Genomic DNA, 20,160 nt, shown 5'->3' with positions numbered 1-20,160 from the left:
ACAACGATAGCTATTTAGACACCCCCATTGGGTCTGTGGAGAGAAGTAAATACCCTAAAAGACTATCCTGTTTAAGTATGTGTGAAGAATGGGAACAGCTTCCTGGGTGCTGCCCCTTACAGTTGCTGGTAGTGAAGCACTCTTGAGAATCTGGAGCCTGTGGCAGTTGACATTTTTATTTATTTATTTTTACATCTGTAGCTTTAGAATGAGCTTTACACAGGGATGGCTCTGTATTTGTTGAAACAGGTAAAAGCAAGATAGATTAGTAGTATATAATGTTCTGGTGGTTTACCTCTTCCCCTCTTCTCTCAGCTCTTAATAGCTCTGAAAATGTACAATGCGTCTGTCTTACCAAACAATGAGTAGCACTCTTGTGCAAGACTGCCTTGCTTAGAAATTATGAAAGCTATGCATCAAGCTGCTCCAATGGGAGCGTTCTTTCTGTTCTCTCCTCTGGAGAGACTCTGGCCTCTCCTTCTGGGGTGTTCATTTGTGTTGTCTTCTGGAAGGACTTTGGCACCTCCTTTACCATGCTAGTTAAGGCCATTGCAAAATTTCAGATCTACTCAGCTGAAAGAGTTCTGCTACTTCTAAATCCCTGTTCTTGAGAGTCCGTTTTTTCTTTGTAGTCTATGTGGCCCCACTATATTATATGATCAGCACTCTCTGGCTGCTGTGTAGCTGGGAAGGGCAATAATCATCATTACCTATAGTTTTAGAAGAACTTACTGAGACTTTTTGATCAAATACAACTGTGTGGGAGAATTACTGCCTTGTGTAAAATTTGGTCGTGGAAGAGAGGTCTTAGACTGGAAAGGCTGCCCATAAAAAGTGGATGTCTTCATACCTTAGGCTTTCAGCACAAGCTGTTTTGCACTACTGCTCCACTTGTATAGTGCTGTACGCTTTGCTTATGAACAGAACTGTACAAGAAAGCAGGCACTTCTGTGTCATTTGGAGAAATTTAGCCAAGTTTATATGTTTATAAAGCAGTGTCACGCCCAACTTTGCCTTTGAATTTCTGGTCTGCTTATGCTCATAGAGCAGGGATCCATCTGGAGAAGGTGTTCATTTTCATATAAATAAAAATCTGACACAAACTTCTTCAGGTAGTTGATGGGCTTATCAGCTATTTGCAGGACTTGATGTAATGTTGGAGGCATATCACACATCCTCAAGTTCTTTTTTCAGAAAAGCAAGCTGTCTTGCAACCTAAAGCAAGGAAAATATTTTATTATAAAATAATAAAACTCTTCATGCTATAAAGCTTCAGGTTGTTGTACAGCTATTCCAATCTTCCTTTCCTATACTGATGCTAAGCAAAACCTTGCCCTGAAACAAAATAAGGCTTTTACTCCAAAACTTCATTTTGGGAATAACTGCCACAATAACTAACACTTGCTAGGATTTGTGAAAATTAACAGCAATAAAATTTGTGATAGTCTGAGACACCAGTAACAATGCAGCAGGTCTTGGCAGTCTGTTGCTTTTAGCATACACACTTGCAGGAAGTGCAAAACCTTGAAACCTAATTGTAGTAGCTTCCTTTGACTGTACAGATCATGCATTCCAAAATATAAAGATCAAACCCATCATATATTTTAGTCATGAGGAATATGTAAATAAATAAAAAAAACAGCATGACAAAATTAAGCTCTTTATACTGTATAGTGCAAGACTTCTCATGCTGGAAAAATGTTTTGCACAACTTAGAACCTTTCATTCAAAGCTCCTGGCATATTACAGTAGGATTTTAACACTACTTTGAAGTTTAAGGCACAATGAGGTTCAATAATTTTGCTCTGTTGTTGATTCTTTTCTGTAAATACTCAAGAGCAGCCTTAATTCCAGCATTTTTTTCTTTTAATACTTCAAACATACATTCAATGACTGCATGAACTACTGAGGCTGAAGTATTAACTGAGGAAAATCTCCACACTGTGTTATGGATGCGTACAATAAAGGGAACATACCTCATTTAGTGAATCCTCCCAAGATGAGTCACAATGACTGCCATTTGCCTGGATGTCTAAGATGATATTAGGGATCCAATTTCCTGGAACAATAAAGCCAGCAATCACTTGACATTGAATGAACAAGGAAAGGTAAGTGGGGGGTGTGAGTTGTTTAGGGATAAAACGTCATTCTTCCTTCTGTTCTGAAACTATTTCTGTTATTCTTTAAAGGGGAAAAAAGGATCATTTAGGGGCTTGCTGGATGAACTATATTTATGTTAACTAAATATTTGAAAAATGTTTATATATTTAGTGTGTATGTTCTGTCTCTCTTTGGAAAGATGTGCTTTCTCTTTCTGAGCAAAGATGGATACTGGTGATACACTGTACATATTAATTAATTTAAGGAGGAGTCAATCTATAATATTTAATTACATGACTACTAATATTCCGCTTTAGTTAAGTCCATGTATCTGTAATATTTTACCTTTCTTTTTTGTTCTGCCAGCATGATCTAGTGCAGCCTTCCGAAGTTTCTGAACATACCGTAGAACTCCTGTTAGTGGTATTCGCTGATCGTTTTCATATGCCGTTATAAAAACTGAAGGATAATACTGCTTAAAAAAAACAAGGTTAGATACATAACAATTGATTTTCTATTCAACCGAGTGAGCAGGTTTTTCTCCATAAATCTTACTGTACTACTTGTTATGGTTCATCTAAAATGTATCTATTACATAATTACCTGTAGTTGAAAAAACATTTTACTTTTATCAGTAAATGGAAAAAGTATTTTGGTCTGACAAATGACAAATTAATATTAGGGGATCATCTGCCTGCAAAAGGTAATCAAAAACGTTGTCTCTATGCTGTTAAAGGTCTGACATGTGACTGCTTGCTGATGATTACCACCCAACCTTTCCCCGCTTCCACTCCCTTCCTCCCCCCCAAATAATCATGGAATGGTACACCTTAAACAGAAGTAGTAGAGACTTACTTTTGCAAACTCTTTTTACACTTTAAGTTCTTTTTATTTAGCAAGATTTTTTATGAAGCTATGTAACACAGGTAGCACTTCCTCAAACAAAGATTTCCTCTGACATAACCATGTCAAAGCAATAGCTCATTTTCCATTTCACTGTTTGCCTCTGAAAGATATTTAATTAGTGGAAAATACCTCCTTTCTGCTCTAGCTAAGTGTGGAAAATGCAGTAAAACAGCAGAACCCCCCCAGAAAGGAAGAACATGTTTTACATGTTGAGGTTTGTTAGGCGATAGAGTATGTGGCAGTCCTATAACAAAAACAGCTTTTGAAATTTGTTATTTAGTGGAATGCATTTGGTTAACGCCAGTAGTCTCTCTGACTCAAATATTGTGAAGATTATTACTGAAATAGCTTATATTTATATTAATGGTTCATTTTAACATAAAGAAGCAGCTAAGTTTTAAAATGCTGGGATAGAAAGCTTTGAAAGGGTAAAACTTTGTTTTTTTTTTTAATTCCAGTTATCTGTTCTCTGTTATTTTCCTATCAAGTGCTACATGTTTATTCCTGTAGTATTCCACACAGAAAGGGCAGCTTTACCTGTGGCTTAATATTGTGGTAAGGACAGTAGCTTTTGATATACTTCATACATTTTTCATCTACTAATGGATTTCCCCATTCTTCTTGTTCTTCAATTGTCAGTGGGAGATGAGTTTTCATCATTGTATTTAGAACATCTACGAAAGGAGCCTTAAAAAATAAATAAAAAAAAAAGTTGGCAAACAGGACACAGGACCTCAAATGCTCAAACGTCAAGGCTTTTTCAAATGAGGAATGTGATTTGGAATGTTTCAAATTCTGAAAGTTTTCTTAAAACAAGCTGTTTTTTTGTTTGGTATTTTTGTTTAACATCATAATGAGTAAGATGTCTGCAGTACAGTACCTTACCTGTAAAACCATGGCTCTGATAAGTTCTGGATCGCTGTTGCACAGGGCTCCTGCAAGAACTCCTCCAGCACTGGCAGCTGCTAGTGCTGTGTATTTTGGCTGAGAAAATCCTAGTTCGTGCAGCAGCATGATGCAAGCCTTAAGGTCATGGAGACCTTTGTGTTTGTTATGCTGACATCCATCTTTGTGCCAGCTATGGCCTAGCTCTCCTCCACCCCTGAAATTTAAAATAATTCAAGTTGGAGTTTCTTTGGAAAAGACTACAGAGCAAAACTTCATATAATAAAGGACAGCAGCAGCCACAGAATCGCAAAAACATAGTTTGCCTTTCCAATTAACTTTTCTGTGTTCCTGTCTTTACCCTCCCTTATGGCTAGAATACACAACATGCAAACAAAAAAAATCCTTGCATGATTCGTGAAAATGTAACAGCATAAGGGTGTTCTGTGTCCTTGTGCTCGTGTCCTAGAACTTGCAGAAAAAGCATTTTAGGAAATGTCATTGTCAAAGTAGCCAGTACAAAATCAAATACTGATATTATCTTTTTATACAGGAAATTATTAAAATAACTAAAACATTTTACTTTCTTATATCGCTATCACTAAATTTATTAACAAGAGTGAAAGAATATTATTTCCTAGCTCCGTGCCAAGATGCTCAGGATTTCTTTTGTGCAGCTTAAAATTTGAGACTGTCAGTAAGTTTTTTTTTTCTGTGAATTTCAAATACTACAGGAACTGTTTTTTTTTTTTTTAATAAAAGATTTTTTTAAACTAAATTTACTTGTATTCCTTTACATACAACCACAAATTTAGTTCTAAGCTACCTAAAATTTCCTTATTCAGGTTTCAAGCTTAAAATCAATCAACTGATGAGTCTGACAAAATTCTTCATCTTTGGTACTCTCTGGGATTGACTTGCACTGTAAGATACAGGGATACTTACAGGGAGGAAGAACTGCACAATGCTGAATACATTTGTTTGCTGAATTTGTTTTGGAACTGTTATTTCCAACGTGTTCATTCTCCCCCTTTCTTCCCCTCCTTAAAGTGCTATTTTTATTACCTTTCTTTACCTACTGAATTATCTCAATGAAAATGTGAAGTCTGTTGTATATAGTGGTTTTATAAAACTAATTCGTTTGTAGTTAAACTGAAGACAGAAGATTTAGTCAACAGTAGAATAGAGGCAACTTAAATGTTTAGTTGTTGCTGTAGAAAGGCAAATGGTTTTCAGAAGGCACACACTGAATATTAGTACACAGTGCCCACAGAAAAAGAGGGCAGTAACATATCACTGCAATTTGAACGTGTTATCAAATATTTTTGAGTGAAGATGAGATAAAAAGTAATGAAATTTCAAAAAGATTAGAACTTATACACAATCATACTGTTGATTTAAGTAACCTGAATACAGTATGTTGTCATAAAAGTATATTTTCTTCCCAGAGCAATTTTTTTTAAAAAGGGCTTTTAAAAATTATAAAGAGATGGAGGTGAAAAGCATAAAGACTTACATAAAGCTAAGCAGAGAAAAAACTTCTCTACCTTTTCAGTTGCACATCAAGAAATATCTGTATTTCCCACAAACGAAAATCTTATTTCCATGTTATATTTGACTTACCTAACATGGCAATATGCTAATATCCAACCCTCTTCAATTAACAACAGCTTCTCTTCTTTAAAGCTCATGTTCAAATCTATGCCATAAGCTCCGTATACATGAACTAGAAGTGGTTTCCTGTGTAGCTCTTTAGAATTCATATTATGAAAAACTGTAATTGGCACCAAAGTTTCATCCTGGAAATGAAGGAGTATTTTACAATAAAGGACATTTCAGAAATCTCAATGACACATGGCAATGAAAACTTCAATTATTTATTTTAAAATGTGTTTTTTTGATTACAGTAATTTTTTTCACTTAAATTGTACAAAGCACTCTTGAAAAATAAAGCAAGAGACTGAACCTCTGCTGTGTAGGCTTATGGACGCAGAATATAAAATTCATTTAAGTGCAACACCTGAGGAGTTTTTAAACTACCAAAGCACCCAAGTCTTCCTTCCCTCTTTAACATCAAGAATATCTATGATTAACTAAATAGTTTACCACTTAACTGCAGCACAAACTCTTTATTAACATCACCAATTTTTTAAACGCAGGCTGTTAAAACTCTCTCGATCTATACTGTGTAGATGGTTGTGGGGTGTCCTTTTCAACTGCTGGCATATTTTTCTCATTTATCATAGAGAACGTGATTCCATACATCAACTAGGGAGTCTAAGTTACACTGTACTAAGATTCTTGACTCATCGTGTACTGTTATCTCCTCTAGCATACCTAGATCAATGAAAAAACCTTATCACGACTCTTTCTTGTTCTTCTCTACAGTACTGAAGAAAACACCCACTGGGAAGTAAGTATAGCACCAAATGCTCTTTTACATTTTTAATCTCTATTCCCTGCCAAATGCATTTTCTATAAAAGGGTGGGGAGGAAGGGAAGAATAAAGGGAATGGGAAAAGGACTGGAAAATCTTACCTTGCTTTTAGCTAGTAAACGTATAGTGTGACAGTTGGTAATAATTGGTACCTCTTGCACAGCTTGTTCAATGAGATTATTTTCTTTAAATGAATATGCAAAACGCTTAGGGGGGTGTACTGGGGAGGTGATCTGAAAATAGCAAGTGCTGGTGGTATGTTCAGGATGGGATTCCAATTCAAATGCACAGGCCCACGCAGGCAGCTGAGAAAACACAGCATTTCAAGTGAGACCCTTACGCTTCTTCTACAAATTCTGCTTAGCGTGTCCTTCGGAGGAAAAGATTTTGAATAGCAAGCTAATTATCTTCAGTTTTTACATAGCACAATCTTTATTTCTTTTAAATTCAGTAATAGTCATAAAGTGAGAGACTTCAGTAAACTTTTCACCTAAGGCCATTGGATGAAGTTTGTTAATGAAATAGAAAAATAAATCCAAATTAAAATCCAGTTTGAAATGAGCATTAGTGCAGATTTTTTAAAATTAAAACATGCTTTGAAATGGTTCTGCATTGTTTTTAATTTTTAGATCCTCTTTCCCCTCTGATTTCCAGTCGTACTTCACCATGTTACACAGCCAAGTCCATGTCAGTTGTTAGGCTTTTGCTGTATGAGTTAGCTCAGTAATGCTAAGCCACTGAAAACCCCTGCCTCTTAACTTTGTTCTTAGTGCCAGCCATTGTGAAGAACAAAACCTTTTCCTGGCACATTTACCCTCAGACACTTACTGCTATTGTATTTAAGATTTTTAACTCCACTAAGAATAAAAGAAATCAAGATTCATTCTTTGAGAGCAGCGGGGACATAGTCAAACCCTCTGCCAGGCCACTGCTTACCAAAGTTCTCCAGAGTAACTGCAGATCCTCTCTGAATAAATAAATTAACTAAGACCATTTTCAAAAATGAAAGGTTTCAGAGACCATAAAGTACACTTTGTTGAAAACCTTTTATCTGTAGCAGTTTTATAGAACCCAGTACTGGTAGCTTGTTGCAATAAACTTGCAAGTTCTTTAGACAGTATTTTTCAGGCAAACAAATCAATTAAATATTTCATCTAAGCGGTCTCCAGAAACCATGGTTTTTAATTAAATCACCATATTTGTATTCCGCAAGTATTTAGCAACAACTAGAGAAAGGAAGAAATATTCCCCGTAAATTGTACTGCAATACCAAGGTTTCCCATTTTTTATTCCAGCAACCAGATTGTCTTCTGAATGTTCTGATTTTTCTTCCCAGGGAGGGCCAGGCTTACTTCCTTGCATGGGCTGACGACTGTAACCACAAATAGGCCCAGTAAAAGTTATCTTTTGCTTTATAATCTTATATGATTTTTTTTGCTTTATGATCTTATATTTGAAAGAATTAAATTGATCCTGTGCAATGTGCTCCGAGTGGCCCTGGACTAGATGATCTAGTGGTTGGACTAGATGATCTGCAGACGTCCCTTCCAACCTCAACCATTCTGTGATCAAGTACTGCTGGAAAAAGACCAAGTTGCCTGAGGAAGCTAAAACTTACCTGTATTGAGTGAACTGAATGTGAAACAAACGAAATCACATTTAAGTAGAGATGACCGGCATTCTGCAGGAACAAAATACAGTGATCACTGAACATCTCCAAGTCTATTAGCTTGCTTTTCTCTTCCAGTGCATAAACTAGCTGCCAGTTTTCCATGCCACTGGAACCTACTGGTGCCTTCATCAACTGTAAACACAAAATACAACCTCGCATTACTAAGATATAGTAAGAGTTATGAGACGTACAGACATACAGCTGATCTTGTGCAACATTTTAATTACAAAAGATTGTTTTTTTTTTTCCTGACTAAAACTGGAGGGTTTAAAATTTGTTTTACTTGGGCAGAATGGAAAAACTATTCAGTAACTGCATACATATCGATAGCAAGAGAGATCTGTGTGACAGATGACAATTATTTTTTACAACTCCATTTGCAATTGAACAATGTTGCTTTAAGACACTTTGAGTATGCTGGAAGGGAGAGGGCAGGGTAGGGGTTTTCCATGAAGGTTGCTTCTGCTGCCTTTTCATCTAAGCAGGCAGTCTCTCTGTTTAAATCTCAGTTTTTCAGCTCCTTCTGCCGTGGTTCTCTCACTTCCTCTGCTTATCATACCTGATGTCTCTCCAGCCTCCCCTTCCAAAGTTTGCTGAAAGTGAGCTTGGGAGCAAGGAGTGGCTCTGCACAGATACAGCAGGCAGGGCAGAATTTGTTTTTTTGCTTCTGTTCAGTCTGATCTTTAAATACATGGAAAAAAAATCAAAATAACTGCAGTTAATTATTCTTAGTTATGCCTACTGAAACCTACCCCTTTTAAGTTTAAAATGTCTTTTAATTGTCCTTGGGGAGGTCACCTGAAAGCTCCAGTCCACCTTTCTTTCACAAAGCAATAGGTTTATACTATGGAGGTGACAAAGCTAAATCCAGTCTGCTGTAATACTGCCTTTTCCACTCCTTCTTATGAGTTTCCACTGCTTGCTTTGTTTTTTGCACAACTACTACTTATTAAACCCAAGTGGTGAACTTGTTCAACTAGCTGATCCAGCATAAACCAACCTTATTAAACAAGGAAAAAAAAAAAAACAAAACACCAATAAACAGAACTGGCTCAGCCTCCAGTCACATGGGTGTTAAAAGTTTTGAAGGGAAGACAGGATCATAGCAAGCTGTTTTCTTTAGTTAAGGGTTTTGGTTCAAAGGGAAATTAAAAAAAAAAAAGTATATGTATATACTTGATATATTTTTATATACTACAATGTATATACTTGATTTGGTACACAAAAATGGGCAAGTTGGATGGTGTTGATGGAAGGTCACTGTTCCCTGTCTGGTAGTCAGCACTTCCCAGCAGTGCACTACATACAGGAGGACAAGATGCTGCCACCTGAGTAGCAAGGCAGTTCCTCTCAGTAAGTGGTATAGTCTTAGCTATCAAGGAAAAGTTGCCACTTGAAACATTTTAATGTGACTAGGAAAACTGGTATGGATAGAAGGAAATTTATGGAACAATTTGTATCTAAATACATTTGCAAAAGGAAGTTCAAATCTTGTAAGGGCTTTCAGTGTGTCCAGTAGCACTGCAAATCATTTGGTTATTGAGATAAATTTTAATAAAGGGCGAATATCTGGTAAAGAATGCTCATTTCTTGACATTTCCAAAGAAGCTGAGTGAAATCAGCATGCTACAGGCAAGACTCAGACAGTACTGTAGTTTTTTAATCCATGCAGCGATCTTTGTAATTCTCTTGAATTATTTCAGTGAACTGTGAAGCACAGAGTTAAAACCCAGCCTTACTATTTCTATGATCTGCAACAGGCATCTGACTTAATCTTATGACTCTTACTATCCGTTAAGATTACCTTATATTCTGCAGGTTCTCCATATGTAGTGAGAATATACAATTCATCATTTCTGTGCTCAATGTGGTAAATGACACCTTTTGTTCGTGCTTGTACGAGAACAGGTAACTTAAAAGGATGTCTACAGTCAACCAGCCAAACTTCTGAGGTTGTCTTGCTGTTGCTGTTGATAGTGAGAAAACGCCTATCTTTTGTGCAGTATATGTCCACAAAAAATCTATAAGCAATAATAATAATAATAAAAAAAGCTTAAGCCTGATTAATAATCAAAAACCGTATCAGTTAATCCAGAATCATGGGCTTCCCACTACAAGGTAAGAAAGGGCATGCCTATAAGTAGGCTGGAGAAATTCCAGACTACTTGGTTCCAAACCCACTTCTGCTGCATTTATTTCAGCATTCAAAACCCAACAACTTTGTGTGTGGAACCTGAAGTCTGCCGGGGAAGTAGTTCAGTTATTCCCCAAATTAATCCACGTTTTTGCGTCAGTCAGATGGATTGGAAGGTCACAGATGTATATGCTTTAAAGTTCATGCAGAACCTAGAAATTTCTATTGAGCTAGTGACCTTATTTCAGAAAAGAAAGTTCTAAAGCATAATTTAAATTAATTTTAATAAAGGACATCATGTGGGAACAGCGAAGTAAGAGCTTTTATAAAGATAAATTGATAAAAAGCCTGTTACTGATACAACTTTCCCCGAAGTAAGACAAGAAGACAACTTGAAAAAAAAAAAGCACAGAGGCCTGTATAAGACAAGACGGACAGTGTTGAAGTGATAAAGCTGGAAAATAGGAACCGTTTAGCAACTCTCTACTGGTTTTAAATGCTTCTAAAATGTAGAAACAGGAAATAATGGTAACCAGTGGTTGGATATTGAACAAGTTCAGGCTGCAAGTCAGATTCAAATTTCTAAATATGTCATACAAATTAATTGAAATGTCACAGCTTGGGACCTGAGAGTTTCTTTGTCATTTTGAATCTTTAAGACGGGATGTCTCTACACAAAGTACCTCCAACACACAGCTCCAGAAGATTTCATGAAGGAACTGCAGGGTTGAGGACTGTGATCTGCATTATACAAATCAGATGCAAGACTGCAATAATGATCCTTCGAGACTTAAAAATATTTGAATGGTGAAAGAAAGGAAGCTTTGGATAGCATTTTCAGTGCCTTTAATTATTTGCAGGTGGAGAAATTCCTTTTTTTTTTTGGTACAATTGTTTTGTCTAATTGCACGCTCTTGATGTTTTTAGGAGGACAGAGACAGCAGGGATTCTTAAGTCTGCAAGGAATCAGCCTCCTGGCTCTGTAATCCACACAAATTTGGCAAGTGTGGCACTGCATTCAGTAGAAATTCCAACAGTCCGGCTCTGCTGACCTTACCTCCAAGAGAGTCAAGCTGAAATGCAGGTTACAGTTCTCCCCAAGGTCTCTGGCCTTCATATCACATATGAAGCACCTATCTAGCCTTTTATTTATTTATTTTTTTTAAGGAAGTCAAGCTAACATCAGCTTCTACAAAAAATATCTGATTGCAAGTAAGAGAGTTGGTGATATGTAGAACAGAACTGCTCAGCAGCAGTGCAAAAGACCATCTTGCCCTCCTCCACAAACACGTGTGTTCAGTCATGAGCTGCACTAGCACATGAACCTTTAGAGTAAGTTTCTAGTAGATTTACTGTAATGACTACGACCTTCAAAATTATGCCAACAGCTTCCCTGTGGGGACATGTCAAGTCAGTGCAACTTGATTTTAAAATAATATGCAACAACTACAGCTGGAATAAAAAGATCTGATTTACTCTATCTCAATTGCAGATTTTTATTTCCAGATGAATGTATAGTTGAAATTTCTTTACTGAATATGTTACTTGAATTAAGAATACTTACAAACATTTATAGTATGCTGTACGAATCTGTCATTTTAATGCTACGTGCTGAAAAACTAGTTCTGCACTCAATTCAGCAAGAGCCCTCTTGTCTTCCTAAGCCCCTGCTTAAGGAAAGGTTATTGAGAGGGTATTCAGTCAACAATAGTTCTCTCTCTGGGCACGCTGTAATGATTTTGCTCATCCATTACCCAGAGCAAGGATTAGCCTGAACTTCTATGTTTTTTAAAAGATGTATCAGACATCAATAGCAGAGAAAACAAAATGAAACCCCCAGTCTGATTTATCCTGTATGAAACTGTCACACATTCATTAAAGGACACCCTGACCCGAGACTGACCTTGACATTTATAATCTTAGCTGAACTCATGAGGTAACAGAGAAAAGTTAAATCGCTGCTGATCACATATCAAGAGGAGACTAAAGTACATTCTCAGACTGTATACGGCACTACTGAACAGAACTTACATGGCACAGCAGAACAGAACTTAAAAATGCCTTCTGCCATTTGAAGCATGGTATAGAAGCAAAAAACCAGCTCCAAACCAGTTGTATTTTACTTACTAAATACTCTAGAATATGCAGAGGACTTATTTTATTTTAGATGGGTATTACCTTGCATCTTGTTCTGTATAAACCAGCTCAGTATGTTTCTGCTTAGTGAAAGTGGTCATAAACACATTCTGGCATTTAAGGTTCTTCTGACTTGTGTAATACAAAACATCATTTGTAACCCATTCTGGAAAAAAGACAAATGCATATCAAATTGGGAACAGTACATACTATTACTGAGAGAAAATAGAGCTCCATGAACATTCTGAAAAAGGTGGGTTGCAGCTGACATGGAACTGAGGACAACATTTCTGCATTCCAAAGGCTGGGGTATGCCACAAAAAGATTTTTCTATGTTTTCTTTGAATGCCACATATCTCATAACATATGGGGGGGGGGGGGGTGGGGACGGACGAAGAAACAGGGCCCAGGAAGAGGAAGCTCTTGATGCTGTCAGGGTCCTGGAGGTAACAGGAAAATAGGAGATATGTGGGTGTAACAGGAAAATAGGAGATATGTGGATGTTTAAAGCTGCACAGGGAAGCACAAATTTACGTAGTCAGCAAGACAATAGAGGATATGAGCTCTGCACCGCTGCATATGACTGTAGGGAAAGCATTTAGAGAAAAGAGAAGATGTGTGTGTCTCGTGGATACTCCTGAGATAAAAAATACTCTAGTTTTCTGTGCTTGCGTACGTGGTAATTACCTAGAGCGGTAAATTCTTGCCCTGGCCAGGCAAACTGCTTACTGCACTACATATCCTTGATGACATCTACCAAACTCCAAAATACAAGCTGTGGAACATTGTATACATTCTGTTGTGCGCTTTTTGCTATATTCTTCAATATGCTATTAAAAAAAAAAGAGGAAAGATTTCTTTTTCACTTAGGTTTACCTCTGCATGTGTTTAAGAGCAATGTAAAACTCCCTCACCTATGCTGAAAGAGTTGACTGAAGCCCTAACTGAATTCATTGGGCTCTGAATGGTGACCTGCATCCTAGAGTCTGCCTGAAATTCCAGCCAACGCTTAGTAGTACTTAGCATTTGCATACTTTTAAGCTAAGTGCTTACAGCTATCAGTTATTTCAGTTCAATACCTACATTTCCCAAAAAGATCTTTATATTGCAGTTATGTCAGTAAATTTTTAAAGAAGCATACTGAATTCAATAAAAAGAACAATGTGCATGATTTTTCAAACATGTATAAATGCTTGCTTCTATAAAGAAGGAAAACTTGCGTCATGAAAGGAGTCACTCACTCATATCGAATAACTTGTAATTTTGCAGTGTGGAGGAACACATCTCTCAAATAAGAAATACTTCAACAGCTGTAAGGATTAAATCTAAAAATGTTACTTCCTTACTTTTTTAAAGCACTACTCCTATTATATGTAGACTAAGAAAAATGCTTTGAAAGTTGGTGTGATCTACAGGATATTTATAAATACAGCTTACCAAAACTAAATACATTTGGAATGACTTTTTCCACGACAGGGAAATCACCAAGTTTCATAACAACACAGGTTGCCTCTTCAGAATTTTCACTTTTTAAGCTGGTAGCCATGTATCTCTGGTCTGGCGAAATTCTGATCCGTTGAATAAAGGCATCATAAAAGCCAAGATCTTCAGCACTGAATAAAATGTGAACTTTTCCTTCATCTACTACATTAAAAAAAATAAAAAAATCCTTTAATTAAGGCATGTTAAAATGAACAGTATTTGTTGATACCTATGTTTAATAAGTCTGCTTACAGTATTCACAAGCATACTACTGGAACCAAGTATCTCTTTTGTGAGACACCTGCAAATGCAGTTTTTAAAAATAAACAAAATAAGTACTGCCCTCCTCCCCTTCCCCAAAGTGTTGTTGGTATTACAAATATTTGAAAAGTACTGATACTGGCATCTGGCAAAGGTATTAAATTTTAAAGTTCAGATACCTATAGTACAGGTGGTTTTACTAAATATAATCAGTAATTTTTTTTTCATCCTCTCTGAAACAAAATAGGCCTTTTTTAAAAATTTAAATTAGGACTCCGAGAAGAAGTGGTTTTTCTCTTTCCTTTCTAGAAACTTGCCTCAGTTTCAGTTTATTGTTATTTCCTTACTCTTTTCATGTCACCTTTTCAGAATCAGGATTTTAGAATTATTGATCAGTTGTTAATGAATGTTATAAAATAATTTTAGATTTTTTTAAAAGAGCAATTAAGCCTTAATATAAGAAAAGTACACTGATGATACATGCACCATTATTTTAACAGTTGTACCATGCTAGGAAGAGAAATTCCTTACCATCATCTGCTTTTGAAAGAAATATGCATCCATTCTCCTCAAAGTACACACTCTCTCCAACCTTAATCTGTTCAATGCAAAACAAACTTGTTTCAAGTCCAACAGCCAGATTATCTCCTTAGAAAACCTATATTAAGTGTTCTGTACAGCACAATTGTATGTAAATAAAAGAACACAGCACAGAACATGAAAGAGGGGAAAGAAGGAATTACATGCATCAGAAAAGTTCTTTCAAAGTTAGTGTACTTAAGCTACCTAAATGTGCTCTAAATTTAATCAACGGCTACGATGACCTGTACCTGCTCTCCTAACTTACAATGTCTTATATTCTTTATCAAATATCAGATCGTTGTTGAACCTTTATTTGTCTTTGACTATGGTGAAATTAAGGTCAAATACATTATCATAACATGACAAGCTGTTCTAAACACATGCTGTTACTATCCACAACTATTCAATAGTTAAAATTACCACCACAACCAGTGAAATAGCATTTTATAACATGAATGGCTTCACTGCTATTTGTACTCAACGACGGAAAATGTTTGTATTTTTTGCCACTTACCCGTGGGCTTCCCGAACTGAGTGTATACTTGTTGTGCAATTCTTCTATTTTTTTCTTAATTCTTTCTGCCATAGCTTTGTATCTTCCTGAAGTTTCATTCCAGTTTTTCTGCTCTGACTTCAGAAGATCCTTGTACAAAAGCTCTGGTGTTGTTATAGATGCTATTTTTTTTCTTTTGCAAGAGATTTCTGTCCCTTCCTGCTAAATAAGGAAAGAAAACAATGGCTATAAGCCAGCAATCTGTACTCCAATATGAATACACTGAGGCAATAATGATCTTTCCTGAACTACAGACCCACAAACCAACTTTGCATTATTACAATAGTACAAGCCATTAAAAATAAAAAGAACAACCACAGTTGGAAGGATTCTTTCAATTCTTCCGGATCTTTTAGGGAGGCGTTCTAAATGTACTCTACTTAACACATTTACTGAGGTTTCCTTTTCAAATTTAGGGTACTTTAATGTATATTCTTAACTGATTATATGTAAGTATGTTTGGTTTTGTTCTAAAACTAGTTTTTAGTTATCTTTACTGAATTCTATCATTTTTTTCTTCTTCAGAAGTGGGGTTTTTTTCATCTTTTTCCTTTCTTAATGTATTATTTCTTATTTCCTTTTCTACATAACAGTGCCCCCACGCTGCCTATCCCTGTAGCCAGGAGTCCTAGCAGCTCGTTCAGGTTCTTTCTTCACCTCCTCTAAAGGGGTAGTCTAAATGTTCATAAGGAGCAGAGTAAAATGAAGCAGTGAACTGATAAGGGTTCTGCAACAATTTTTATCAGGAATAAGCTCATGGGTCTGGTTTTGCACAATCCATGAGCTGCTATATTCTGCTACTTCATTGCCAACAAAGTTGTCTTCTGTAAAAACATAAAAATTGTGTTAAAATTGCTAGAACAATGCTAATTCTTTGTGCTTACTGTAAAATGTCATTTGATCAAACTATGCTTAATATGTATTACAGTATGCAACACTGCATAGATCACACAAAGTAGCATTTTATAGCTTTCTATGTAATATGTTTCTAAACTTATAAAGCTGTGCACACTTATAACCCGTCCTTATTTTGCAGCAAGAACTGTTGGCTTTTTTCTGGTTTGTCCTCACAAATGGTTGAGATCTGAAATGTGAACATTAGCAGCAGCTCCTTCTCCTTTCAAAGGCTGTATGTCTACTTCAATTACTAAACTGCCTATGGACATAAACTGCATCATTCATGAGAGCACGAGTGTTCACTACCGGTTCAGACCAACAGTCCCCCTGGCCTAGCATATCAAATCAGAAGCACAGGTCAAACAAACCACAAAAGATCTTAAAAAAGCTCTAGGGGAACTCTGTAATTAGTTAAGGTAAAGAAATATCAGGATGTGTTAGTTGTACCACCCTCTCCCTGTAAGTAAAAAAAAATAATAATATTTTGAGAAAGGCAATCCCCGAAAGAAACCCCATCTCCCAAAACAGCTGCAAACAAACTCCCATAGTGGGCACAAAAACTAACTTAGGGAAGAGTAAGGATGGGTCACATCACAAATATCATCACAGATGATATTTCCCAACAGCTATTCCTTCAGCCTTCAACTATGTTAGCTCAGGAATCTCCTGAGCTGAATGTGGTTTCTAGATATTTAAAAATATTTTTAACAGTCTCTTTCAAGTACATATTTAATGTCCCCTTGGACATATGTAAAATTTTAGCCTCCACAACTCCTTTTGGCAAGTTCCACGGGTGTCTTTTATGAATCTTGCGATGATTCCCTCTCCCTTTGTTTTGAACAGTTCCTGTTATATTTATTTGGAAATATTACATAGAGCTAGTGGCAGCAGTATAGGTATATATCAGAGGAATTACAGTACACCTGGGTAACATCTAGAGGAGCATCTAGGGAGATTTCTGAGGTTAGCAGGGGATCTCAGTGACAAATTGTTTGCAAGCATTTGCTCCAAAGCAAACAGGCTTTTTAAAAAACAGGCAAAACAGGCCACCTGTTTGTCTCCTGGAAAGTGTTGCAGACCAGCATTTGCCAATGAATAAACAAAACCACAGCTTCTCATCCAGCAAGACTTCTAGGACATTCCTTGAAACATTAGTATATACTGATGACACAGACATAGCAACATGTTACATTATGGTTAAAAATAAGAGGGTTACAACAAATACTTCTAACATGATCTTTGGGTCAACTTTGAAGAAACATTGTTAACTTGAAACAATTTTAGAACAACTACACTTCCATCTGAAAGTATGTCTAAGATAAACCAATGCAACAGTCTTTTAAAATGGCATTTATGTGCTACAGGTGTAAATCAGTTTACTGGTGGACATACTGCAGTAAACTTATTTTTCTAATACTGTTAGAAAATTCTTCATTAGAAACACAGGAGCAGAAGATCTGAAATTATTTCAGCCCATTTTATGACTCTGTGTGATACATTACCACTGAATTATACAATATTTATTTAGAGAAATAAAACCAAGTGCTTTTAAAAGTACAGTTTTTCAACTGTGAACATGATTGTGAGAAGTCATTATTATATTTTAATATTATAATATGGTATAAACTGTGATTTACTGATGAGCATACAAAAGGCCATGTTTTTCTGAGCCAGCTCATGGTTAGGCCTAGTGTCACCAGTTTGGACACTGTCTCTATACTAGCTGATCTCTCCCTCCTGACACTTCAATTGAATCTTTCTCGAAGATCCTTTCTTTATTATTTTACAAATTACTACAGCAGGAAAATCAACCCAAATGTAACTTGACATCAAAACAGTACAGGAAGTTGAGCAGAAGCATGTGCCTTTCAACACAAGTGAAATCCTAGTATTTATTCTTCTGCTTCAAACCCTTTAGGAAGAACATATTTCCTTGACTTTTGAAAACTGTGGTTGGCTTCCTTAACAGATGCATCAAGATGGTTGTTGACATTAAGGTTGTACGTAAACTTCATACCTTGCAGGAAAAGAATCTCCATGGCAGGCTGCTTCCGGGTGGCACAGTGCTGTTGCGTGTGCTTCCTGACCAGTCCAGGATGTGGCATTTTTTTGGTTTTAATTTACTATAGAGACATATTGTTTGAAGATGGTTGTCCTTAGAGCAGTATTTGACACTGAAGCTCAGCCCTCGGATAAAAGATTTTGCGGTCCAACACATGATGTCCAAATCTTTTTCTTGGCAGTCACCCTGAAATTTACGAAAATCCCAAACTCCTGATCACTTGCACTACGTGAAACATACATGACATAAACTGAAGGTAAAACTTCATCTTTCAAAGACCAATTCATGAGGCAAATCAGACTGGAAGAGTAAAAGCGAAGCTGTTTCTTAATAGCTGATACCCCCAGCTCAGCTTGCACATTCACCTGCCACGCTGCTCCAAAGCGTGGGTCCAGGCAGCTGGAAGTTTAGCTGTACTAGGGAAAGGAAGATGTAACTGCGCAGCTACTTAAATGCTGAGGAAGAAGAAATGAAAAAGTTTTCGGGAAGTTGTCTCTTTTCTACTTTAGAAGCATCACTTAACAGCAGAATCACTTTATCTCAGGAGGGCACCTTACAAAAATCAACCCACTCGCCAGAACAGGGGAAATATCCCACCTATTTCACAGCCCGCGGCCCCTTTACCCCCCCGGCCGGGCCCCGACCCTCCCAGCCCCTCACGACGGCGGCGGCCGGGCCGTGGCACCCCGCAGCGACCCCTGTCCCGGCGGGGCCGGCCCCGCTCCGCCGCAGCCGGGCTGCCCCGGGCTAAGATGGCTCCGGCTCCCTCACGGCACTGCCCGGAGTCAAGATGGCGGCCGGGCGCGCTTCAGCCAGCCGCTGATGGCAGCCTGGGAGCGCTCTTATCGCTCGCGTTTCACTCAGGGTTTTACCCTCAGGGCGCTGAGGCTGCGGGAAAGCCGTGCTGAGGTGTGTCCTCGCCCCCGCAGCGCGCCTGAGGAGCCGGGCGTAGCGCAGCAGAAGCGCCGCGCCGCTCGCGATCCCGCAGCGCTGCCCTAGGGAGACACAGGCAGCGGGCACACGCTGCTGCCCTAAACAAAGATGGCCCCCCGCGTCTTCTCCCCGGAGCCCGGCCGGTCCTAGCACCCGCTGGAAGCTCGGCGGCAGATCCCCGCCGCCTCTCTGTCGCCCTCCCGGCCCCGGCCGCTCCCTGGCGCTGCATGGCCGAGCCTGCCAGCTCCCCGTGCCGCCCCGCCGCGGGCAGGCGAGAAGTGACCGGTGAGGGAGCGGCGAGAGCCCGCTGGCGGCTGCTCGGACAGGTAGGGGGAGCCCGCGGGCGGGGGGGAGCCGTGCCGCCGGGATGGCGGCGGGGCTCTGAGGAAAGCGGTCCCCGCCCTGCCCGGGGAGGGGGGCGGCAGGCTGAGGGTACGGGTTAGGATTTGGGGATTTTGGGGTGGGTAGCTTGGGATTTTTAGGTCGTGGTTTGACACTTGCCAGTGCTTCTGGACTCGGTTGTCACAGCTCTTAGTGAATTCCTGCCCGCTGACACCCTGCCCTCTGACTGTCACGCAGCAGCACGAGGAAGTGGGGAGCGGCCCAGCTGGGTGCGCTGAACATTGTGTTTCACCTGATGCTGGCCTGCCCAGCAGTGCGGTCCTGCCTGGAAGGGGCGATGGGTGGGAGATGCTGAGGAGAACGGAGCAGCAAGTGGTCACCTCAGTGCTCTTGGTGAAGAGCAGCCTGTCAGCCACAGCCTTCAGTGCTTTCTTGAACCCCTTAAGAGAAGGGCGAGGCTGTACGTTGAAAATGATTCCTCTATAGATCATGTGCATGAAAACTTAAAGATCTCAGTCTGTTTGTTTGTTGCTACTGGATGTGACATTTATGTCCCTAACTTAAACACTCGGCCTCATGCAAATGGAGCCCATGGCGAGCTCTCCCTGTGAAGGCGCAGTAGCGGCAGGTTCTCGGCCTGTTGTTTGGGATTGTAAATTCCTGTTCATCTGGACAAACTTCTTTTTGTGATGTGCTAAAGCAATACGCTTTTATTTGTTTTCAGTCTATCACCTTGGCATATCCCTGTCCCTTAAAATCATAAGGAACTTTTCATAAC

General features: G+C 38.5%; 2 protein-coding genes across 4 annotated transcripts in view; one reads left to right on the top strand and one right to left on the bottom strand.

Moving 5' to 3' along the window:
- Positions 1-160: 160 nt before the first annotated feature.
- On the bottom strand, positions 161-19,558 carry PREPL (prolyl endopeptidase like). The gene is given in 17 exon segments (XM_083828801.1): positions 161-1,171; positions 1,174-1,215; positions 1,977-2,059; positions 2,446-2,575; positions 3,544-3,693; positions 3,892-4,108; positions 5,515-5,690; positions 6,430-6,633; positions 7,947-8,132; positions 8,560-8,676; positions 9,805-10,021; positions 12,313-12,436; positions 13,708-13,914; positions 14,545-14,611; positions 15,110-15,310; positions 18,063-18,293; positions 19,542-19,558. Coding segments are annotated over 16 exon segments (2,361 nt in total). The 5' UTR covers positions 18,264-18,293; positions 19,542-19,558; the 3' UTR covers positions 161-1,132.
- CAMKMT (calmodulin-lysine N-methyltransferase) overlaps positions 18,390-20,160 on the top strand; it is a 220,595-nt gene continuing 218,824 nt past the window's right edge. For all 3 annotated transcript variants that reach the window (XR_014581536.1, XM_083828822.1, XM_083828823.1), the window contains exon 1: positions 18,390-19,366. Coding sequence is in view for 2 of the 3 variants with exons in the window: in XM_083828822.1 (XP_083684948.1) it covers positions 19,268-19,366 (99 nt within the window). In the remaining variant the exon portion in view is untranslated. The remainder of the gene's footprint in view (positions 19,367-20,160) is intronic.

This window comes from Anser anser, assembly GCF_964211835.1.
Source record: "Anser anser genome assembly, chromosome: 3".
Lineage (NCBI taxonomy): Eukaryota > Metazoa > Chordata > Aves > Anseriformes > Anatidae > Anser > Anser anser.
The sequence above is the reverse complement of the archived record's forward strand: the minus strand, read 5'-3'. Positions and strand labels throughout refer to the sequence as shown.